Source organism: Pipistrellus kuhlii, unplaced genomic scaffold (genome assembly GCF_014108245.1).
Source record: "Pipistrellus kuhlii isolate mPipKuh1 unplaced genomic scaffold, mPipKuh1.p scaffold_m20_p_1, whole genome shotgun sequence".
Taxonomy (NCBI): Eukaryota; Metazoa; Chordata; class Mammalia; order Chiroptera; family Vespertilionidae; genus Pipistrellus; species Pipistrellus kuhlii.
Window position 1 is genome coordinate 23104966 of NW_023425404.1, and position 24128 is coordinate 23129093.

At 41.0% G+C, this 24128-nt stretch overlaps 1 protein-coding gene across 6 annotated transcripts in view; it reads right to left on the bottom strand.

The window, feature by feature from the left end:
* Positions 1-24128, bottom strand: part of DAAM1 (dishevelled associated activator of morphogenesis 1) — a 156386-nt gene that overhangs the window by 40394 nt on the left and 91864 nt on the right. For all 6 annotated transcript variants that reach the window (XM_036435127.2, XM_036435136.2, XM_036435153.2 and 3 more), the window contains exons 4-13: positions 14960-15031; positions 8673-8767; positions 6096-6429; positions 5400-5510; positions 5190-5293; positions 4838-4904; positions 4488-4605; positions 3925-4063; positions 3583-3641; positions 342-529 (exon numbers count right to left, since the gene is read on the bottom strand). In XM_036435127.2, coding sequence (XP_036291020.1) covers positions 342-529; positions 3583-3641; positions 3925-4063; positions 4488-4605; positions 4838-4904; positions 5190-5293; positions 5400-5510; positions 6096-6429; positions 8673-8767; positions 14960-15031 — 1287 coding nt within the window. The remainder of the gene's footprint in view (positions 1-341; positions 530-3582; positions 3642-3924; positions 4064-4487; positions 4606-4837; positions 4905-5189; positions 5294-5399; positions 5511-6095; positions 6430-8672; positions 8768-14959; positions 15032-24128) is intronic.

A 24128-nucleotide genomic window follows, 5' to 3' on the forward strand; every position in this document is an offset into this window, starting at 1 on the left:
GTGGGTCCTTTGTATTTGGCGCTCTGGTGCTTGTACGCAAAGCGTTCACACACCTCTCACTTTTGAACCATCATCCAGTTTGGCTTTCTGGAAATCAGTTTTTATTTTAAAAGGCTAATGGGACTCCCCTTGCTCTTATTAGAGGATTTGTATTTAAAAATGCACACCCCAAATGGCCTCTGCTGCCCAGTCTATATGAAAGCAGAGGGAGCGAGTCTCACAACCATGCAGTAAATCGGGAGCTGGTTCAGGTTTTCTCCCTGAGTCAGGAGCTGGCTACTCAGGATGAGGGGCTGAGGGACAGGATGAGGGAGGGCGGAGCTGCTGCCTGTGGTCCTCACCCTGCTGAGCTCGTGCAGCTGGGCCGTCAGATCCGCCACCTGCTGCTTGACTTGCTTGTGCTCAGTGGTCTCCTTTTCAAGCTTCTCTTTCATTTTGTTTAAGGTCTGCATCATCTCCTCCTTCTCTTGGGTCTTGGCGTCACATTCTCTCTCTTTCTTTTCCAATTTCTGTTGTAGCTCATTGTGCTCTGCATAGGAAACAGCCAGACATGAAAAGCAGGCTCTCTTCAAAGCCGAAGTGTCTTCTCTACAAAGAAAGCTGAGGGCTGGGAGGTTCTCTAGTAGGTAAATATGATTTCTCTTCTCCATCAAGGGGAGCAGCTTGTGGGCTCAGTGGTGTTCGTACTTAGAGGGGCTTCAGATGAACAACTTTATTCACTACACTACTTTGTAAGAGACAGAGGAAGAGACCCTAGAGCCACGGTTCTTGTGCAGGAGAATGGTGCCTGTTTGGAACTTAAATCAGAATCCTGTCATAGACATGGCCCTTCACCTACACTCGGGAAAATGCGTATTAAAAGGGCCTCTTCCCAAATTAGAAATGAAGAGAGAGGCCAGGATTTATTAGCAGGTTTTCTGGCTTGTGTCTGACTCACAGAGGGGCTGAGAGGGAGGATCCTGCGCTGTGAGGAAATGCTGCTGCCAGACCAGTGCTTGTCCCAGAGCAGTCATTTCTTCCACACCCCCACAGAAGGCTCGTTGGACTATAAGAATTTTATGCTTCTGGCAAATAGTTCTTAAAACTTGTGAAAACAAAGGTTATCATCTCAGCATTAAATATCATTACGGCAGTGGTACTGCTGACCAGGAGGATCACCGCCCTATGGGGAGAAAAGTAGCTGCTCTCCTCTGCAGTTTTACTGATGCCCGATCCTGCTGATCTGCGTTGCCAACATGCCTGCCACTCTAGCACTAATGGGGGTGACGGGCTTTGGAAAAGAGGACTAAGGAAGTTTAGGCTGTAGATCTTCATTTCTAATACTTGGCCCCAATGATAACCCCTGTTCTTTTTATATCAGTAAACCCACTAGAGAGATAACCCACTGGGGCAGAGCTATACAGAGTTGGTGTCTATGTTCAAATTGGATAACACATTGAAAATTTTGCTTTCTCTGTCTCTTCCTTTTGAGTCCTTCAAAATTAAACTTTGCAGAGAAGGGTTCAAGACATTCTAGTCCTTGGCTTTTACCAGCATTGGAGCGGTTAATCCACTTTCTACCACTTCTACCACTTTGGGAAGTCAGACACATCTGAAAACTCCCTCCCTGTCTCCCATTTTCCTTCTTCTACCTCAGTTTTATTCCTCTCTGACAGCTGTAAGACTTGACTCTCCATCATCAGTCATTAGTCTCTGACATCTGGCCTCACCCCAGAACCTCCTGAAGGAGTAACATCTCAGAAATCCAGACCCTATCCCAGAAAGTCTCTTCTGCAGGCTGGGGCAGGGCTTGGGGGTCTGTAGTTTTCAAATGCTCCCTGGATGATCCTGATGTAATGCCAGGTTTGGTAAGTTCCAGACTAAAGTATTCTCTCCATAAATGGCATCCATTTATCATCCATTTGCTAAGCGTTTACTCAATGCCCACTGGGTGTGCTGAGAATTCTTCCCAGATATGCTCCACCTTTCAGGGACTGCCTGTCTCCTCACAGCCTCCACCCTCTGACTAACTCATCAACCCGTGCCCTCTTTAACACAACTTTGCTACTTGAAGCTTCCAGAACAGAATTTTATCTACTATGTCTCCTTTCACACCCTACCCTTGACCTTGCTTTAAAACATCCTGTTCCTCCCACTGACCGAGGCCATTTTCTCTGTACCACCGCAGCCTACAAAAGTCCCTGTCATTTATTGTGCAACCAGCAAGTGTCAGTCACTATGCTACAGTCCTTACATTCCTTTTGTCATTTAATCTCCACAGCAACCCTGTGATTTAGGTTTACTCTTCATTTTTCAGAGGAGGAGACTGGAGGAGAAGAGAACAGGGCTTGGCCTACCCACTGTCAGAGGCAGAGCTGAGACTCAGACCCAGAGCCCAGCACATGCCTGACACACACAGGCACTCAATGAGTATCCATGAAATGAATGATGGAATGACTACAAAGCTATGTGCTCAGTTCTCTCATCAACTTGCACACCTGAGTCTCCATCCTCTAAGGATGTATCCCTAAAATACCACTCATTGACCATTTTCTCTTTTATATAATTTCTCTTTACTATTTTAGTCAATGTTCCTCTTTTTTTTTTTCTATAGAAGTTTCTAGAACTTATTTCTAAAAATAGATGTGCAACCTTACTTTTTGGAGAACAATCTGAATTTATATGAGGAGCTTGGGATATGACAGAACTTCACATTTGGCATTTTCCCCTATCAGTGTGGCCCTGTCCTTCTGCTCAATGAAAAGGACAAATGTGATAAGAGGGAAGGAAATGCTTCTGCAGCTCATGGAACTTCTTTTCAGCTCTCGAGTGAGTGCTCTTGTATTTCACTGGCTGTGACTGAATAACGAGGACAAGGAACAGGAAGTCAATTAATACTGGCTGGGAGTATGACTGCTTTCTCAAAGGGGCCAACTTAATTTGCTAATATTTTGAAGGAGGAGAGAAAGTTATACCCATTCTGTGTAAGGTTGCAAGACGATGGACACAAATGACCTTCCTGTAATCCGATGCTTACTGTTACTATTAATGATATAGCCAAATACTCACCAGTAATTGGCCTGTTAATGTTATATAACACATATATCTACAAAGGTCAGTGTTCCTCTGCTTGATTTCTCTCTTCATAACTAGTGCCAAAGTGAGATCATGTGAAGAATTGGGCTGTCTGTGTTTCTCTTTTAAAGTTCTGGGCAATCCCTGGTATTCCTTAGTATATTTCTAACAACCCTTTAAAGAGCAACTATGCAGTAGGGGATGGGCTAAAAAGACCAATAGCCAAGAAAATTTTAATTAACCAACACTGAACAGCAAATACTTCAAGTTTTTTTAAAAAAAAACTTACATGGTTATAATAAAAGAATAAAATTTGGTAAGTAGCATGACAACTAAAATAGCTTAAGTTCAAGAAAACCAGTACAAAACGCCCTTAAAACATGAAATGAAAAAAAAAAAAAAAAAGACTTATGCACTAAGGTCAAATAAGATGCACCTATGTAAATTTCTAAAATATACAGAAAGCAGAGTTAGTTGCCCAATAACAAATAAAGTAGCCTCTTTTCTTATCAAGGCCTCATCACTTACCTTTTCTCATTTTTTCTGCTTGTTCTTTCCACTGCTTAACTTCATTTTCATTAACCAACCTGTATAATAGTTAAAGTAGCACTCATTAGAAAACACACAAAAGGCTTACTGCTAAATGCAGGCTCTCTAGGTACAAACAATCTACTGCAGAGAACCCCTCAGCATGCTTAATACACGGCAATCCATACGAGACTTAGATATAATACACATGTATAGCAAGGAATTCCTATTTGACCTCTAAAACAGTTCAGTTCTTCCAGCTGCTATTTTAAAGTAGGATTAAAATAAATGTTTTAAATTGTCACTATTATCTTACAGACAGCAAAGTAGGAAGAAACTTACATCCGTACGACATTCTTAATATTAAAGTTTTCCAAAGGTGTGGAGTCAGGGTCCTGTCCTTTGTCATTCTGGATAACTATTTGCTGTATAATTCTGTCTAGTAGGAGCCAGTACTGAACGGTGTTACCACTTCTCTTGTCTAAAAAAGAAAACAGTGGTGGAAAATACTTTGGGTTATTTCTCAACTACAGTGAATATTTTTTCAACATGATCACGCGAAGGCCCAGCCTCAGAACCAGAGAGATATTTACATCTGTACCTACGCTTCCTAGAGTTTCTGGAATTCAGACCTCCGATGATCATTTACTTATTTGAGAGGAATTTTCTATCCCTGTCTATATGTGCTGTAAGGTATATGTTTATTTTAAAAATCAAAGCAAGTTATAATTAATTTCATTTTGAGAACTTCATGACATCCCACAGGCTGTGTGGAGACACACTGGGCTGTCACAAAACCAAGGTTTGAAATCCCTGGTGTGCACCCAACCTAATCAGCATGTCTGGAAGACACAGCCCTTTGGATGATGCCCAAACACAGAAGAATACGTATCACAAACACTCACAAGGCATTTGGAGGCAGTGGTGCAGGATAGACATGAAGTGAGGGTAAGCTTCACTGTGGGTGAGCCTCTTCCTGGTCAGCTCAAACATCTGAGTCGCACTTTTTGTGTCTATGTGAACCTATTTCACATGAGAAAGAAATCTAAGTCAAACACCCAAGTTCCTCAGTTCCCACGATGCAAGGTAAGCAAATCTAAGGCAAACAGAAGCTCATCCTGCCACTTAGATAGCCGAGCAGAACTCGGATGTTACTGTTAGGTCACACTGCCGCATGCTGGCCCTACAACACATGTTGCAACGGGGGACTTCGTGAGCTCACAAGTCAAGTCAGAATAATTGTAAACCCACGTACCAGTTCAAATCTTTTGGCAAATTCTAGTTCATCTTCATTTCGGAGCATTTCAAAAAAGTCTAAATGCCTGAAAGACAATTAAAGAGATGCTATTAAAACACCCTACAAACACAGGCACACAAGAATCAAGTCTAGGAAATGGATTCAGGGCTAGTGCCAAAACCTACACTAAGTGCTCCACACAATGTGCTCTTCTTTCATCAGGAAAGTCTTAACATAATAAACAGCATTAGCTGAGTTGACATTCTGGTGAAAGTACCTTGTGTCACGGACAGGTTACAAGTAGTTGATAGAGTGGTGCTCCACACAAGGAAAAAGCATGAACCGTCTCAGACCGTACAGCTTGACTTACCTGTCTAATGTTGAATTTTCATGTTCTCTTAGTTTATCTATGACAGGTTGAATTCCTAACATCAGAAATTCATAGCGAAGATGAAGTCTAAAGTCCAAACTTTCCTGAAAGTAAAAGGGTAATGTAATTCATATTTACCTTTTTAAAATAGTTGGTATTCTTTCAAAAAATATTCTTTAATAATATATGTTTTGTACATAAGGTCCTTACCACGCCTGCACCTTGGCTCAGCACTGCATTGATGAAGGACATGATGGCAGTCTTGAGACTCACTTCATCCCGATACCGCCCTGTGCTTTTATCCAAGTCATTAATTAATGTCTACCAAGGATACAAATACAAAAGACAGAATCATTACTAACCTTCTACTCATTTTATTAGAAGTTAATTTTCAAAATCATGTGTTTAGTCAGAATCACATTGATCCATAGAAAGCCATTTTTTAAAGATTAGGCCTAAAAACTCTTTCAATATTCTGAATATCATATATATTCATATATACATGCATACAAAATACAAAAGACTGCTTCGTTAACTCTGCTTGCTTCTTCCATGTGAGTATAATTATGGTGACATACATTCACTGTTTAGGCTGATCCTAAATTAAGAAGGGCAACCTGTAAAATTTTCAGGGCACACCCCATTTAGTGGATTCAAAAGATGTGTGCTCTATCGTGTGAAGGAACCTGGGTCGAATTTTCAAGTTCAGTTAATCCAAAACCCCGGATTGATCAGTTATAGAAAGCATACTCTACTCGCTTGTCCTAAAAGCGGAAAGGAAGGAAATGCTTGAAGTCATGATGTAAGTAATCACCACCAAAGAAATCTCAGGTTCTGTTCCTGGCTCAGTGCCAGGAGAGGACCTGATGGAGGGTGAACGAAGAAGCAGAGAGGGAACACACCCACCTGGAAGCGGGTTCTTTCGCTGGCGTACTTCTGGTAGTGCAGCATGGCCTGCAGAACCTTCTTGTGGCCCCCGGGAACCAGGCACACAGCGCCCAAGATTTCCAGCACAGCCACCTTTGTTTTAATGTTCTCTGTGCTCAGACTCTGAGCAATTACATTAATACTCTCAGAATGGGCCAGGACATGAGCTCGACCTTGAGAGTTGTTCATTAGCGCTTTTATACATCCAATGAGAGAGGTATGTATGCGAGACTCCGAGGTCTCGTAGTCCATGGTCTTTAGAAAGTTGAGAATACATGACAGGCCATCCAAGTCAATGAATCTGGTCACAAACCTGTCAGGAGGGGGTTAAAATGTATCAGACTTAAGTCTCCTTGGAATTTTGTAATAGCCTTTAATGGAAAAGTTTAAGGGCTGGGGAGCAGAAGAAAGGAAGAAGATGCAGTTCCTAAAGTACCAAAAGGCTTACACCGATGAAGCCTTCTGAATTTCTGGCCTATTCCTCGACACAGACCCAATGGTCAGGTCTAACCAGAAATGTGAAAAAAAAATCTCCATTTGAGGTAAACAGATCTCAACTGACACAAAGAACCAATTATCAGATCACATAACCACAGAAAATCAGGAGCAAGAAGGCACTCAGAACATTTGTCTTAGGTTAAGTCATCTGCTGATCCTGTGTTATTATAGAACTCAGTCCCCATGCACATTTATGTACTAACCACTGACTCAGGCAGGCCCCCTATCAATAAAAGACAAAGAGAATCCTTAAACTCCAGGATATTTGCTTGTCAAACGAATGGTAACCTGAATCCCTAAGGTTCTGTAGCAAAATCCTTCTTTTGTATTGCATGCTACTCGGAATCCAAGTACATAAAAATAGTAAAGCAACACTTTTATCACCGTAAATCAATTTTATTGATATTTATGGTACTTATTTACTGTAAATTCAACCAAGAGTAATTCAGAATGTACATCTGCATGTTAAGCCTCTGAAAAGTTCAGAAGTAACATAACCTGTTTATCTGACTACCCCAGAAATTTCCAAACTTATTTAGTTTTGGATACCCACTGACATCTGAGCACACAGAACACACACAGAGGGAAACACTGATCTAGGCTAGAAAACCTCTGTCATAAAACTGCATAAGATTTTTGGTTAGTCAGTAGGTTTTTTCTTAGTTAGTATTTTATAGTCAAATAAAGGAAATATATCTTTATTTTCCAGCCTTTACACCTAAACACATGACCCAGATATAGCCACACTGGTTAAATCAGTAGGCTTCATTCATGGCATTTGTGCTAATACAATGTTCCGATGAGCCCAACACCTCAGCAAACCTTAGAGGCTTTGATGGAAAATAAAGGTGTGGAGGCACACAGTGTAAGATGATTGCCCATCCTCTTTTCAATAACAGTGTTTTTTTTGTTTTTGTTTTGTTTTTAATATATTTATTGATTTTTCACAGAGAGGAAGGGAGAGGGATAGAGAGCTAGAAACATTGATGAGAGAGATACATCGACCAGCTTCCTCCTGCACACCCCTGACCGGGGATGTGCCCACAACCAATGTACATGCCCTTGACTGGAATCGAACCTGGGACCTTTCAGTCCGCAGACCAATGCTCTATCCACTGAGCCAAACTGGTTTTGGCAATAACAGTGTTTTTGAGATATAACTCAAATGCCATAAAATTTACATTTAATGTACAATTTTGTAATTTTTAATTATATTCTCAGAGTTGTGAACAACTGCCACTCTGATTTTAGAACACTATCAATTCAATCATCCCCAAAAGACTCTTTCCCCTAGTCCCCAAACCCAGGCAGCCACTGAACCTTCTGTCTCTGTGGATTAGCCTCTTCTGGATGGTTCCTATAAATGGAATCATATAATACGTGGTCCTTTGTGTATGGTCTTTTTCACACTGCACCAATATTTTCAAGGCTCACCCATGTTGTAGGGTGTATCAGTACTCCATTCTTTTTTATGGATGAATAATCCATTTTATGGAAATATAATATTTTATTTATCTGTTCATCAGTTGACAGAATCTGGATTGTTTCCACTTTTTTGCTATTAAGAATAATGCTGATATGAACATTTGTGTATAAGTTTTTTGGAGGGTACTTTTTTCATTTCCCTTGGCTATACATTATGCAGAAAAATTGTTGTGTCATGTGGCAACACTATGTTTAACATTCTGAGAAACTGCCCAACTGTTTTTTAAAGTGGCCACACTATTTTTCATTCTCACCAGCAATTAGTGAGGGTGGCAATTTCTCCATATCCACACCAACACTTGTTAGTCTCTGTCTTTTTTTATTGTAGCCATTTTAATGGCTGCTTGCATATCTTTTAATTGAAGGAAATCAATTTATTGAATGTTCAGTGATTAAAGTATTTTATCCATGGTTCAATCGCATGCTTTTAACTTAAGACTTCCTCAAAAGTTTGGCTGTTGCAAGGTAGAAAAAAAGAATTAAGAAAGAGAGGGAGAAGGGCAAGAAGGGCTGGAGGAGAAGAATTGAAGAAAAAAAGAGACAAGTAGTATATACTACCCAGGGAAAAATTACCTCATTGGTTTTGTTCTTAGTGCCGTCTTCAAGCTCTCTATAGTTTTACTTCTCTCTTCTTCTTCTTCCTTCTCTAATGCGAGCAGAGATTTTCTCTATGCAAAGAAAACTGAGGTTACTTTATCCAATTCTATATTTGAATTATGGTACAAGCAAGACAAACAACACAGATTACATGCTACTATTTTAATACAAACCTATAGTAAGAAAAGAGAAACATGCAAATTGTCCCTCCCTCTGCTATGCACACCAGCCAATCAGGAGTGGGTATGCAAATTAACCCAACAAAGATGATGGCAGCCACAGAGCTGGAGCAAGCAGGAGGCTTGGGTTGCCCTTGGTGATGAAGGAGGCCAAGCTTCCTGCCTGCCCTGGCAGCGGCTGAAGGAGTGGCTGGGGGCCTGGGTTGCCGGAGGACATGCGTGGCCAGCCTGAAAATGGCCTTCAGCCCCTCACCCAGGCTGGTTATGTCCCCATGGGGTGAGGGTCCCCGCTGGGGGCCATGACCAGCCTGGCAAATAGCCATCAGCCCTTCACCCAGGCTGGCGAGGCACTGCATGGGGTATGGCAGGCCTGCAAATCACCACAGGCCCCTCACCCAGGCTGTCCCATGCCCCAAGGGAACCCACACCCTGATCCGGGACACCCTTCAGGGCAAACAGCTGGCCCCCACCCATGCACCAGGCCTCTATCTATACTAATAAAGGGTAATATGCTAATCAGACGGGGAGACCTTCCACGAGACTTCCAGATGTTCTTCTGGACAAAGCCATGGTCAGTGGGGCCGAAATAGAGGCAGTGAGAGGCCAAGTGGGGAGGGCAGTTGTGAGTGATCAGGCTAGGATGGACAGTAGTTGTGGATGATCAGGCCATCAGTGGGGGTCAGTTGGGGTGATCAGAACAGTGAGGGGACAGTTTGGAGTGAATAGACCAGCAGGGGGACAACTGGGGGCGAGCAGGCCGGTGGGGAGGAAAGGTAAGAGAGATCAGGCCAGCAGTGGGGGCAGTTGAGGGCAAGCACACTGGCACTGGGAGCAGTTGGGGTTGATCAGGCTGGTGTGTGTGTGCGGGGGTTGGGGGGGGCATTTGGGGGACGAGCAGGCTGGCGGCAGGGGTGGGGGAGCCCAGTTGGGGGCAAGCAGACTGGTAGGCAGAGTGGTTAGGGGCAATCAGGCAGGCAGGTGAGCGGTTAGGAGCCAACAGTCCCTGATTGCTGGTTTAAGTCTGACCCCTGTAAACCTTTGAGGGGTCCCAGATTGGAGAGGGTACAGGCTGGGCTGAGGGACATCCTCCCCCCCCCCCCCGGATGAATTTCGTGCACCAGGCCACTTGTAAATAATAAATTTGTAACAAAGATTTACTACAAGCCAAAATGTGGATTAAAAGCCCCAAGAATTCCACATATTTGTTATCTCTACTAAAAGTTATTTCCACTTTTAAATAAAGCTTTAAGGAAATGTTTAGAAAACTTAAATATTAAGTTGTCCAAATGTTTTGTGTAACTATTCTATAATCACACTCTGATGAGATATTACTATTTATATTTGATAAAAAGAAGAGTGAACCTGTAGTTAATAATAACATTCTGACAATTAAAGTTAATAACATTATCACACTTTCAAGCTGAGGTGGGCAGCAATTCTCCCACCCTATGTTTCCCATTCATCACACAGAAAGTATAGTCTTTTATACTTGTGGGTTCCATCAAATTATTTTTAAAAAGGAAGAATTAAATTGGACCTGATACTATGATGGACAATTCTTTCAGAGGAAATGCTTAAGTTTAGAAACAACATCATTTGGAAATGAGGAAATGGAGTGAGTGAGTCAGTATGTGTGTGTGTGTGTGTGTGTATGGGCACACTACCTTCCTAGGGATCTGCTAGAGCACTGTTTCTCAAGCTTTAACATGGATATGAATGATCTGTGTTTCTATTGAAATGCAGTTTCTGAATTGTTTAGACTAAGATGCTGCATTTCTGACTAGTTTCCATGCAATATGGATGCAGGTCTGTGGGCCTCACTTGGAAGAACAAGGCCTAAGGAAGCAGATCTCAGTTGTTATTATAAAGACTTGTTAAAAAGTCTTTTCCTTTCCCTTCACCTCATGACCCCCTAGTTGTATTAGAAGTATCCCAGGACTTCTGGGTCCAGGTGTCTCTATCCATGGAATCACTGGTCCCTTGCCTTCATCCTACTCTGTACATGGGCTTGGCTAGTCACCATCTTTTCACCTGTTACCAATTCTGATAAAAATGCATGGTTGGGGAACAAGCTGGGATATTGAAAAAAAAGTTTGCCTCTCATCCAATGTGTTGCAATGATACAGTCTCTTCCTTTCTTTTAGGAAAACAAATCATCAAGGAGGACTTTACTTAATTATTTTCTAGTTAACAGTATCAGCATTAAGTAACTAGATGTTAATTAAAGTCTAACTTTGACTTCACAATTAGGAGGATAAAGCCCAAAGCAAACATAAATACCCGTATCATTTATGGCAACTGAAATAAAAATCAGTCAAGTCTTGTTTTTAAGCTGTTATTGTTTCTGCTAAAGTTGTCCTCTTGCTGGTGATGCATCTGAACAGCTGTCACCAGAGGGTGGCTGGGAAGAAGCTGTGCAGAATAGTCAGTGAATTCCTTCACAGCTCTATGAGACCCATCCTCTGGAAAATTCAGCACAAATCCAGCCAAGTCCGTTTAATCTCCAGAGGCACAGCTGAACTCTACACTCTTAAGCAATCCTGTGTCTCTGCAGCTCAGAATCAAGCCTTTTATGAACATCACTCCTTGTTCCTAAGCTTAATCACACAAAACAGTCCCCAAATTAAAGACTACTCACATTTTTTATTATGGTTCAATAATAATAAGAGAATTTGCATGCATTTATTTTAACCTGGAAGAGGGTGGTACAAATAAAAGCAGACTACATTGAGTCTCTCCCTAGTAGAGGTGGGAGATTTATGAAAAGTCAAGAAAATTAAATTGGAATTTCCTTTCCCAAAATAAGGACCATTACTTTCCTATCAATACAAAAAACAATATCGTATTTTTTTGTATATGGAAACAAATTTAAATCTAAGATTGCTTATTGTATTGAGAAAGCAGAGGATGCAGATGAACCTAATATACTAATGTGACTTTTCAAAATGAAATGATTTATGGAAAGTCTCGTATTTTCAATCTTCACATTTAGGAAGAAGGCTCATTTGCAGCTTTTTATAGAGGAGGGGGAGATGCCTCCATTTCTGAAGATGGCTGCTACACCAAACACCCAGTATGCGGAATAGGCTTTGACCCTCTGAGGGTGCTCAAAGCACCTAATAAGTCCATGTTCACATGAGAAGTGGGCAAAGACAACGTGCACCCTGGCGGAGGATTTGGTCAAAGCTGCTGCAGTATACACTGGAGCTTGCAGGCCTAAGAGAAAGGCACAGAAGCACAGAAACCCTTCCTGGCTGGGAGTCAGGAACCAAGCCCAGTTTGGACATTTCATTGGTGTGAAATCAGTAAACCAGCAGGCTAAGCACCCTGAATTCCACCTCACACCCTTTCACCCTAAGAGTGTACAAAGTCACACACAGAGATTCCAGGTCCTTCTGCAACCTATTGGGCTGCACTTTTCTTTTTCCATTTTTCACTCTTTAATGGATCATTCAGGGGTCCTCTAAAGAACAAAGCATCCTTGTTAGGAGGCTTACGTAAGTAGCTGAACTTGCTCCACAAATGGCTTCACAAACTAGTAAGTGCTGCAGTCCTTGACCTGGACTGTTTATCACTCTCAAGGCATTAAAGAAAACAGATGCCTGCCCCGCCTCAGAAAAGTTGGAAGTGGGAAATGGGGAGGGATTCCTAGGCTTCTTTTATGAGTTTTTAATCCAAGTTAGTGAGAGGCAAATTGGAAAGGAGTCTTTCAGCTCAGGCTGATGGGTTTAAATTACAGCTCTCTACTTCCTAATTAGATGACCGTGGGCAAGGTAACTTATAGACTCCTTATCTATAAACAGCACTTACAGCATGGGTGCTTGTAAGCCTTTAAAACAACATGTAAAGTGCCTGTATACTGCTTGTCACAAGATGCACACTCAAAAGCCGAAGTTGCTACTGATGCTGAAGGCAAATGATGATGACAATGGATAAATGCCTCTCCACAATTTCCTAGTAAGGAGCCAGAATCTGGCTGCCAGGCCATAAAAGGATTGAACAAACTGTGGACCTTCCAGTCCCGGGACAGCGCCTCAGGATTCTGCTGTGTTGTAGGCATCCTCTAGTACAGTTACCAGAGCGATGAGCCAGAACTATGGGAGGAAGTGGTGGCAACAAGTGTGCTGAGGAAAACAGAATATCCAGCCGAGTTTCTGGTCTTATCAGGCCTTCTCACTCCTTTATACAATAGTATATGGTCTCACTAATTCTGTTAATGCCTTTTACATTTAACCCTGGAAAGATACTGGTTGGGTCCTTAACAGAAAATTAGAAAGCTTTGCTGGGTGTTTCATACAAAGAATAGCAAAGTGACTGCCAATTTAATAGCCTTGAGATTCTCGGAAAGAAAGCAAATATAATTAAAATGTATACAACTCATGAATTGCAGCAAAGGGTTGTCCAAGGACTGGATGAGGAGAAAGGAGGCTCGTGATGGAGGCCACACACGGCGCATCATGGACCCCTAGAGCGGGAAGGGAGCAAGGTGGACACCAGACAGGCATGGGTAAGTCACTAAAAGACCAATTAACCTAATGGTCCCAAAATATGGAGGAAGGAAAAATCCATAGTGTTTAGTGCTTCTCCATTTATGAAAGTGAATCCATTAACAAAGCAAGCGCCCCTGTTAGCTATCAAACAACGCTGACTCCATTAGAAAGAAAGACAGCCTGCCCAGCAGGTCCCTTTTTCCCTAACTGCACAGAATAAGAATTCAGAAAACAACCTTTATAAGAAAGAAATGTAAATGACTCTAAATTATTAGGGTTTAGGCAGAAGCACAGAAAATCCTTGATAGTCACCACAAGCCTCACATTCTGCTAACATGTCACGCAAATGCTGAAATCGCCCTTTCCTCATCTTTGCCTTTGTGCGGGATGCTTTATGAGGAGGATTTGGGAGTTACTTTCTATTTTTTTTCTGCTGTGCTTTCTGAGTAGAAGCCCTTGGGGCAAAAGCGTCTACAATTTAGACGCTTTTACCGGGCTGTTTATCATTCACTGTAGGACAGCAGAAGCATCTTCAAAGGGAAAGCCAGAAAAAAAAGGAAGTTACTAAAAGTCAAGGCCTCTGAAAGTTTAGCAAAAGTGTGAATGATTCACATATTCTGGTCAGTTTTTAACTTTTGCAGCAGCAGCAAAATGTTTGCTTTCAGTGATAAGAAACTAATTCTCTACAAGGACTCTGGGGAAGGCAAGGAAGAAAGAGGTAGAGGAAAACATTATGGAACCTATCATCTGTATGGACGGTATAAGCTCAAAGCCAAATCTAACAGACTGGCTCTTACAATCATGAGTGCGTCCACTGAGGCAAAGGCCATGTTCTGCTGCGGGCAACCTCCTATTGTTATCAACAGGAAGGGATTTAAGCTCCTGAGGCTCAAAGGCTGGTGACTTGTTTTCCACTACATGTTTCAGCTGGGATCAATACGTGCCCCTCCCGCTGCTCAAAACAATGCATCACAAAGACTGCCACTTTAGACACCGAAAATGCACTTTAAGCAGTCACTGAACCAAACATACATGTACCAAAGATTTCCCAAGGACATCTCGGTGGTGTTATTATTATTATGCCTTTTCATAACACCAATCATACCATAGATTTTTTGTTATTTATATGAGCAAGAGAGTACCTTGGTGCCCTGTAAAATCAAGGACCAAGGAACTAAATAAATCCTCAATAAGAGAACAGGAAGAGAACAATGAAGAGAGTGTTAATATTTTTAAATGGCATTAGTTATTAGAACAGTGCTGCTGTAATGAAATTCCAAATAATCGGTAAGAACAATTTCAAGTTAAAGTTGAACATAAGCCAGATTTAAGATTACATTTCCTCTTATAAGTTTAAACTCATGTATATTTGAGGGTGTGTTTTATTTAAAACATACCGGAAAAAATAATTTTGCCAAGTACCACTCCTGCCTTCCCTCCAGCCCTGTTTTCCCAACATTGAACATTTGGAGTAGAGTTTAGAAAGATAATGACATTTGGTAGTTTTTACTCAGGTGAATTAATTGTGCAACTGTGTGGTTTGTATTAGACTTGTATTTTAAACCATGTGTCAGAGAACAAAAAGTATACCTACAGCAGCCATGGAATTGAGCTGATCAATGTAGAATTCAGGCCAACTTGTCGCTCCCTTGTTTTCTTCCTGATCCTAAAGAGAAAAACAAAAAAGTAATATACCACCAGCTGTAAACATCCAAGGACCATAAGCACATCTGACTTCCAGAACATCAAGACAATGGTTCACACAAACTACTAGGAGGCACTGAGATAGAAAATATTTGTCTATAAATGTTGGCTTTCAATCATCAGACTCTTCACTTGACTAGAGTGGTCTCCCCAGTCAATTTCCAAGGAGTGCTGATGTCATTTCAATGGGAACTTAACCAAATCATGGTGTGAAGTTGTTGGGTTTTTTTTTTGTTTGCTTTTTTCAGGGAATCAATAACAATGGACAGGGCACTGTGTTTGCTGCAAAGACAAAGGATCTTCGAGTCCTGACACACTGAGGACAGTACTGTTGACTATTCGTCTGGATGAAATCCACAAGAGAGAAAAAGTTGTCTTAAAAAATGGCCACAGGATTCAGCTAGCTGTTAACTAGATTTTTGTCAGTTAGTTTATTCAGACTCCAGCAGACAGTAACAATTTTAAAGGAGGGTTTCATATGATGAGAGCACAACTAGATTCTTCTTTAGATGGGAATGGGGAATAAGGATTGACATTGAAGGGAAGTTGATATAATGAACACACATTAGTTCCAGGCCCAGCCCTCAGGCTATGACAGACTGAGTTTGGATAGAAAATGTAATGCTTCTGAGCTGAAGAGAACAACACCCAAGGAATTCAGGAACCTATTCCTAAACCACTCCAGCCAGTCTTGTCTTATAAAACAGGTGACCTAAAGCCAGCACCAGAGCCCCCAGGGATTCAGGGATGGGAGGTCTGTGCCAGACTGAACCCACACTCCAAAATAAATAAATAACTGGGTCAGGCAGCCCCACTGGAACACCAAATCAGCCAGGAGATGGCATTGTGGCCGGGCATATCCATCCATGCATGTTTACACAACTATGCACTGCAAGTCATTTGTGAGCAGACAGATACTTAGAAGAAAATGTCAGCTATTCTCTAAGTTCACATTCAGAGAGCTGCTTAAGACAATGGATCCCTTTGGACAAGATACTAGACCAGGTACTCGTAGCTGCTACCAGACAATGAAGAAGTTACTATCTATTTACTGGTGTCAGAATCCCAATCTTTTGGGATAGTGGTTTCAAGGTGGGCTATTAATTTCAGTTCTATACTTTCTCGCAAACCCCCCTCCCCTTCCCCCCCCCCCCCCCCCCCACACACACAACACACACCCCACTTTCTGTAAGCAATCTTTCTAGTCAGGCCTACTTGGGTAAGATAAAAGGAACATAATTTCAAAGCTATTCTTTAAGTAGTTACAGAAAGGGGGCAAAGTAACTATTGCTTACAGTGCCTTAAAAAGCTGGCAGTAACTGATATGTGAACTCAGGCAGTTGCATGAGTTTAATTTGGAGACTGAACAAGGCAGATGATGGGGATGAAGGCTACAGTGGCAGCTTTGAAGTTGGGCTGGATTACACTTCCATGGTTTTAAAAAGCTCAGGAAATCTGATGAGTTTTTAGAAGAGGCCTTGATTATTATTTAACATGCTAATAAACTAGCTAAACAGTAGTATGAAGGCTGAACCCTTCTCTCTTCTTAAAAGGGAGTAAAATTAGCAAAACCTCACTGTTACCAACGTTTTCAGCAAGCCAAAACCCACAATGGCATTCAATGGTATTTGAACCTATAAAATGAAATAGAAGGTGCCAGATCTTTTTATTCCCTCAAACTAGGGCAAATTTCCAAAACGACAACAAAATCATACCCTATGTTCAGGGTCCCATGAGAGCCTATCTGTTGTAATAGAGCTTAATAGTCATGGTTGTGAAACAAAAGTCATTTTAGAAACTGAAGGTTAATACAGAGAGAGAAATCTCTACACTTTGGAAATGCTTTAATAATATAAACAGATGAAGAGTAGACCTAAATACTATAGTCAAAATAAGGGGAAGACTTCTTTTTATTTCACATGCCTTAATGCTGAGAAAAATCAAATGAGCTCACGTATGTGAAAACTTCTTGTAAATGCGCCAAGTGCTATCACTAGATTCCTGGGGGGCAATTCTCAGAGTTCTTCATTCTATCAATGCATCTCCAGTTTCCCCTGTGCGACCCTGGCTCTTGTATAGCAGATGCCTACAGTAGACAACTGAAACTCACATCTATGAATCAACTCTCTCCTGCTGCGTGTGGCTGCCAGAGTCTGTAGTTCTACAGAGGCACAGACAGAAGGACACAAATGCAATCATTCCCTGGGAGTCGCCCAGGAGCACTGGAAAGAAACTCCTGATAGAGAGCAGTGAGTACAATATTACCAGGTCCTTGTTTTACCATGTCTAACAGATATTATTCGTTGAGCTATCCATCTCAATCCTACATATTTGTTCTAGAGAAACAAATATAAAATATACACGATTGTATAGATTAATTATATAAAGGAAGTTATTGCTGGGAACCAATTCCAGCATGTCATAATTACAAGAGTTTCATCAAAAGGTTGATGAAGTTTGGGGGCTCAACAAGGGCTGAGCCACATATGTAATCATCTGTTGGAATGGCTAAAAAAGCATCTCTCCCAAATCTGAATAGGATAATCCTTTGCTGCCAGACAGCTCAATAATCTACAAATTATTGCTTCCTGTTGGCCAAACACCTGAACGGCTGTAGGCTATTCCCAATCTAACAATGCTTCTGTAAACCCTACCCTTTGAAGTGTATTATCTCCACCTTGCCTTAGGACAAATAAAAAGCATGGGTCCAAAGTCAAGGAGAGTCTTTAGCTCTTTTAGCTGAAGCTCCTCTGACCCCCAAATGCCTTTCAAAACTATCTTTCATCTTTGGACTCTTTATTTAATCTATACACAGCCTTTCTCCAGATTGCTGAACCCTTCGTAATGCTAGGACAAGAACCCTGGCATTAATGGCATACCAAACTGGGGCTTAACACCAACAAAGTTATAATGGAAGCAACAGCAAAATCCAACACATATATAGTTTATGTGTCAAACACTGTTATAAGCCCTGTGCTCTTCATTTAATCTACTCCAAAAGCAGGTGTTGCTATGATATACATTTTACTAAAGAGGAAATAAGAGGCAAAGATAGATGAGCTGCCAAAGGTCACTTTGCTGAAAATTCAGTCAGTAGGAAAGAATCAGAGCACCTTCTAAGATTAGACTTCAGATGAATCACAAGCAATACACATTAGGTGCAAAACTGGCCTTTCTTTCTTAACCACTTCACTATTAGAAACTCAAACATGGTCACATCTATCACCATCAAGGACACACATCTGAATCCCCAGTCACTCACTACCTTAAGTGACTGACAGGAAGTCAGGCAAGATAAATAACCTCTTGGTGTTTTAGTTTCTTTATCTGTAAAATGAGTGCCTACCTCACAGGGTCATTATAAGGATTTAAAAAGTTAATACAGCTGAAATCGGTTTGGCTCAGTGGTAGAGCGTCGGTCTGCGAACGGAAAGGTCCCAGGTTCAATTCCGGTCATGGGCATGTACGTTGGTTGCGGGCACATCCCTGGTAGGGGGTGTGCAAGAGACAGCTGGTCAATGTTTCTCTCATCGACGTTTCTAGCTCTCTATCTCTCTCCATTCCTCTCTGTAAAAAATCAATAAAATATATATTTTTTAAATTAAATCTTTAAAAATAACAGCTTTTGAAATTAACACAGGACAAAATTTTAATAGTATAATTTCCCAAGTAATAACATGTAAGAACTGGTAGTTTTTCTTCAGTTTAAGATGCTCTTAGTAAGGCCCAAAATAGGCTGTGCAAAGATCAATCGATGGTAAAGGACATGCTCTGGGGTTGTTTACAAGACCACAAATCATAGGCTGAAGCACGTGGCCAACTAAAGCTATAAGTCTCCACGTGTTCTGCTATATTCCCATGAGGTTCCTTGTCTGGATTGGCTAACAATTCTCCAGCAGTGTCTGACTACTAGCAATCCCAAATAGCAGGCATATATTAAGGCTTAACCAATTGAATTTCAACAGCACAAAAGTATTATTTCAGAATGATAGTATGAAGTAAATTTCATTCTGACAATCTGCAGTATAGGACAAAGGCAACTAAATAATAATAAAAACATGTTCCATTTGTAAAGAAAATGTTATTAGAAAACATGTTACCTGTGATCATTTATAGGATCAAGAAATTCTATATCTTGGTAATGAGTAAAATGGTCACCTGTTTCATGAATTTGTCATTACTATTCTGGTTTCCATAGATCCACCCCATTTACTAATAAATTCATTTTGTGCTTAGAATTTTTAGAAAATTCTAGTTAGAAAGAGGCAGAAAGGCCAAAATATTTTATTCTCTTAAGCATGTCTTCATGATGTGTGTGGCATTTGCTACACGCAAGTGAGTGATAGAGAATCAGAAGTCATTGTGGGTAAACTGGATTGAAAGAAGAACAGGTACAATGGAAGGTGGAAAAATATTTTTTTAAAGGCCTTGCTAATCACTTCTGCTCACTTTCCTCTCTGCCTCAGTAATGTGTAACCAGCATCTCCTCAACAGATGGCCCTGATGAAGTCTAGAGGAACAGCGTAGAAACCAGTGGTGGACGAACTTTCTCTGGAAAAGGCCAGGTAATAAATATTTCAGGCTTTGCAGACCACACAGTCTATTGCAACTACAAGACCCTGCACACTGGTAATGCACAAGGCATCCACAGATAACACTCCAACGGATGAGCATCACCACGTTTCCATAGTACTGCATTTACAAAAACAGGTGGCTGGCCAGATCCAGCCCACAGGCCACAGTTGGTGCTAGATAGAGTTTGGCTCTCAAGAGGGTGGGAGTACATAAAAATTCTAACTTGATCATCAACTGTTTTACAAGCTTCTTCCTCTTCATGAAGCCACTGTCTCCAGTAAACCCAGCTATACATTAGGATCAGCTTATGGGGTGTTTGGAATTCCCCAGTAACCTGCACTTTTTTTTAGAGAAGCATGCTTGAAAAGCCTACCTTTTTATCAAGCTCACTACTCCTGAAAGTAGTTAAAACAGCATGGCTTATCCTGATATTAGCCCTGAGCTGTTTTTATCTCTCTTTTCTTTCCTTTTGAATGATGCTTTCTTTATTTTAGGATGTGTCTGATTATTTTTTTCCTTTATTTATTTTAATTTATCTTTATTGTGGAAAGTATTACAGATGCCCCTCCCTTCTCTTTCCACCTATTGATCCTCTTCCTTTCCACTCCTTCCTCCTGTCCAGACCTTCACTCCACTATTGTCTATGTCCATGGGTTATTCATATCTATATATTCAAAAACCTAAGTGACCATTACAACTGGACAACTGGATGACTGACAACTGGTCGGTAGCTATGACACACACTGACCACCAGGAGGCAGACACTCAACACAGGAGCTGCTTCTTGGTGGCCAATGTGCTCCCATAGCCAACTTCCTTCAACTGACCAACCTCCTGCAGTCCCTCCCCCTGGCTGGCTGGCCCCGATTGGCCCTATCTGGGCTGGGCGAGACCGGGACTGGGTAAGATGGCCCCAATCACCAGGCCGAGGGGCTCCACCTGTGCATGAATTTGTGCACTGGGCCTCTAGTATGCATATGTTTTTTGCTTGGACTCTTCCCATCCCCATTCCCTCTGAGGATCTTCAGTCCACATGTAAGGGAGGTCATGTGACACATGTCTTTGCTCACTGGCTTATTTCATGTAACATAATAATCTCTAGGTCCTTAAGAGAAGAACCAGCAGACCCACAATCCTGGCTCCCTGGAGACTGTTGCTTTTCCTCAGTCCTCCCAATACTAACCTCTCACCCAACAGTGGGCTGAAACTACATCTTATATCCAAAACTTGCCAAAGGACGGAAGTTGGTTTCAAAAAATAACTCCTACGTATGTTGTCACATTTCAAGAGTCATGTGGTTCCTGGGACTGCTTGTCCTGGTTACATTATCTGGTCACTGCCACAATTATATATCAGGCTCATCTGTTGCCAAAATCCGGTTGGCCCACTCGGAACAGAAGCTTCTTCATCCTCCAGGAAACCAGATATGTCCTCCAACTGTCAGAATGCCAGTCATTTTCTGGAAAACTGGAGGGTGGATCTCATGTGTAGCATTTAGGATCATCGAAGAAAAGCAAACCCCTATCCCTATATTTCCTAATGCTACAACACATCTGAATGCTTTTAAGGAAAACCAGCACATGATTATAGAGCTAGGTCTTTGACCCTAGAAACACCCCAGTTTGAGTTTCCCCTCCCAGGGGTCCTTTATATAAGTCATCAGCAAGTGATCGATTGTGTGCTCTCGGAGAGAAGGCTCGAAGGGGTCCACAATCACAGCCAGTACTGTTAGAAAATTCACCTCAGACTGAATCGACAGATGTCTCCTTATAACTTCAAGCACTTGTTGGCCTTAGTTTTGCCCTTGGGAACTGCATGGAGTAAGTCTAATTTCTCCTATGAGCTATAACCCAGCAAATATTTGAACAATTTGAATAAAGCTATTATGTTTTCCCAAAGTCTTCTCTCTAACCAAGCCAAAAATTCTCCATTGGCTGTATAGCACAAGTTTATCTTCCTCAATTCATAAATAAATCTCACATTTTCCATAAGTTCATCACACCCTCATGTTCATCCTTCACAAAAATAACTCCAACAGATATATCTTGATTCCTATAAAAGGGCTCTTCTCACATGACTTGTCAGTGATGTACAATGCTAGACAGTCCCAATTGAGAGGGCATCAGGACGATTTGACCAGTGTCTCCCAAGAGGAAAAAGAACAAGTGCTTGCTCTCCTGATGGTCCACAGCAAACAGCATTTATGATTTAGAAATAAAAGATACATGCCATGTGAAGCAGAGGTAAAAATGTACAGTCCTTGTTGTACTGGGTATCTCTATTTTAACAACAGTAAAATTAGTTTTCTTGCTGTAAGCTTGAGGATACTTTATCTCTAAACATAAATGTAAGTTAATGAATTAAAAATGAGAGAGTAGGGACTGTGGAGACACTGGGAGATGTTTAAGCCCCGGTAAAGAATTGTTTTTTAGGTCTCTAGATCATGCTTCTGAGCCCCTACTCCTCTCCTGTACATCCATCCTCCCTTCAAATATTATGGGAATGTCTTCCATGAATGGTTATGAAGCTGGACACCTCTTTTGAATTCCTGAGCCCTGTTCCTTCCCCTTACTGATCTAGGTAGAATCGATATATATAATGCACACTTTCCCATAGAGAGCTTCCTGCAATCATATCATATACTCCAGCCTAAAATATTGTTAAAGACCTCAGATCATTTAGAATATTAGCCCCTTGATCAATCCTCTAAGTTAAAAATTCTATGTTGATATAGGACAAATTTTTAAAAGGTAAAATCATGACATAGATTTATGTCAAAGATTTTAGTGAATTCATTAATAAATGAGGGAACTGCTAAGATGTCACAATGAGTTCAAAAAGAGAATCCAAGTAGTAAAGACATATATAGGCATCTATTTACATATAGATGCAAAACTGGTCAACGGGACTGTAATCAACTGCATTAGACATTTTGCATTTCAATGGACAAGAATTATTTTCACTATCAGGTTTTTTAAAAAAAATAGCTTTCAGATTTGTTAAATAGCTCAGAGATAGTAAAAAGTAGAGGTACTCTTCGGAATGCTATGGACAGAACATTCAGTAATTTTTCCTATTTCAATATAATTACAGTGTAGCAGAATAAGAGATGCATGACTAGTACTTCCTAGTTGAGAACACCATCTATAAAGGCGTAATGTGGAACCCAAGCTATATGACTAATAGTCTGCTCCAGGCTTCTCTCACTTAAGCAATTGGTAGGCCAATTGCTCAAAGCTGGCCTACCCAAAGCACTTGCTCAAGAATACCTACCCCCTCCTGACCACTTCACCTCCATCTTTCCTGTTTCTGTGGCTTTGTGTAGGCTGTGTGTGCGGCAGTTTCTATTTGTACATCACCAATCTCTTACTTGAAACCACGGAGATCACTCCACTCTATCCACCTTACATGCACAGCTGGACCTGGTCCTCTATCCTGCCCACATATTTGTTGGGGAAAATCATTGGAAGTCCTTCTAAGGCTTCTTGCTCTGCTCATAAAACAAAACAAAAGCTATGAGCTCAGTGAGTTTAGGCTCACGCCCCACACCCTCCACCTCTAGCCTGAAAATAAGCAAAAACTTGACTAAACTGTTGCCCAATAGTTTGGTCTGGAGTCCAATGACATTTAAGAATAACACTTAGTGTAACTTGGGAGTATTAACCATTTGTATGCCATAAGCGTTTATAGATGCAAGTGGCGGACCTTCATAAATTAAATTCAAAATATTTTGGCAGTTAATTGGTTAACACTATACTGCTGAACATAGGGCCTTACTTGGGCAGGATAGAAACCCTATGTCATCATATTTAAAACTCGCAGTGCTGAACTGAATCTAAAAAGTCATTTGCTTTCCTTTTCATTCATTTACTCATCCAATAAACATTTATTGAATTTTATATTGGCCTAGGCACTGTTCTAGATGTTAGACTACATAAATAAGAGAGCAAAGCTCCCTGTTTAGCTTGTTAGTGATCCATGAATACAAGAAGAGACAGATGAAAATATGTTTCCAAACTTTAGCACTGAGAGTTTCTTACAAGATCACAAACTTATTCTGACAATTGGTTCTCATTTTTTGCAAGTATAGCTACAAAGAACTGTATTCATTTATAGACTTCACTCACTCTTCTCATCATGACAAAAAGAAACAATCAAGTACTATTAACTCCTGCATTTTTACTAAACTCGAGTCTTTATCAATATATCTTCAAAATAAAAATCCAAAGCTCTACTGGGAAAAATGCTTTGAAACATTTCCTCGATAGCAGAAAATATTACATTATTTTCTTATTGTCGCAAACTTTATCTACACTGGTAAAAATCATCAAAAATGTCTGAATGACCTGAAATGAAATGTTAGCACAATGAAAATCCGGCTTGCCCGGCAGGGCTCAATCAGCTATCATTTTTGTTCTCTCCCCTAATAACACCCCAGAAAAGCAAGAAAAGAGTGCTACTTTAAAGACATCTAGTCTCTTGAT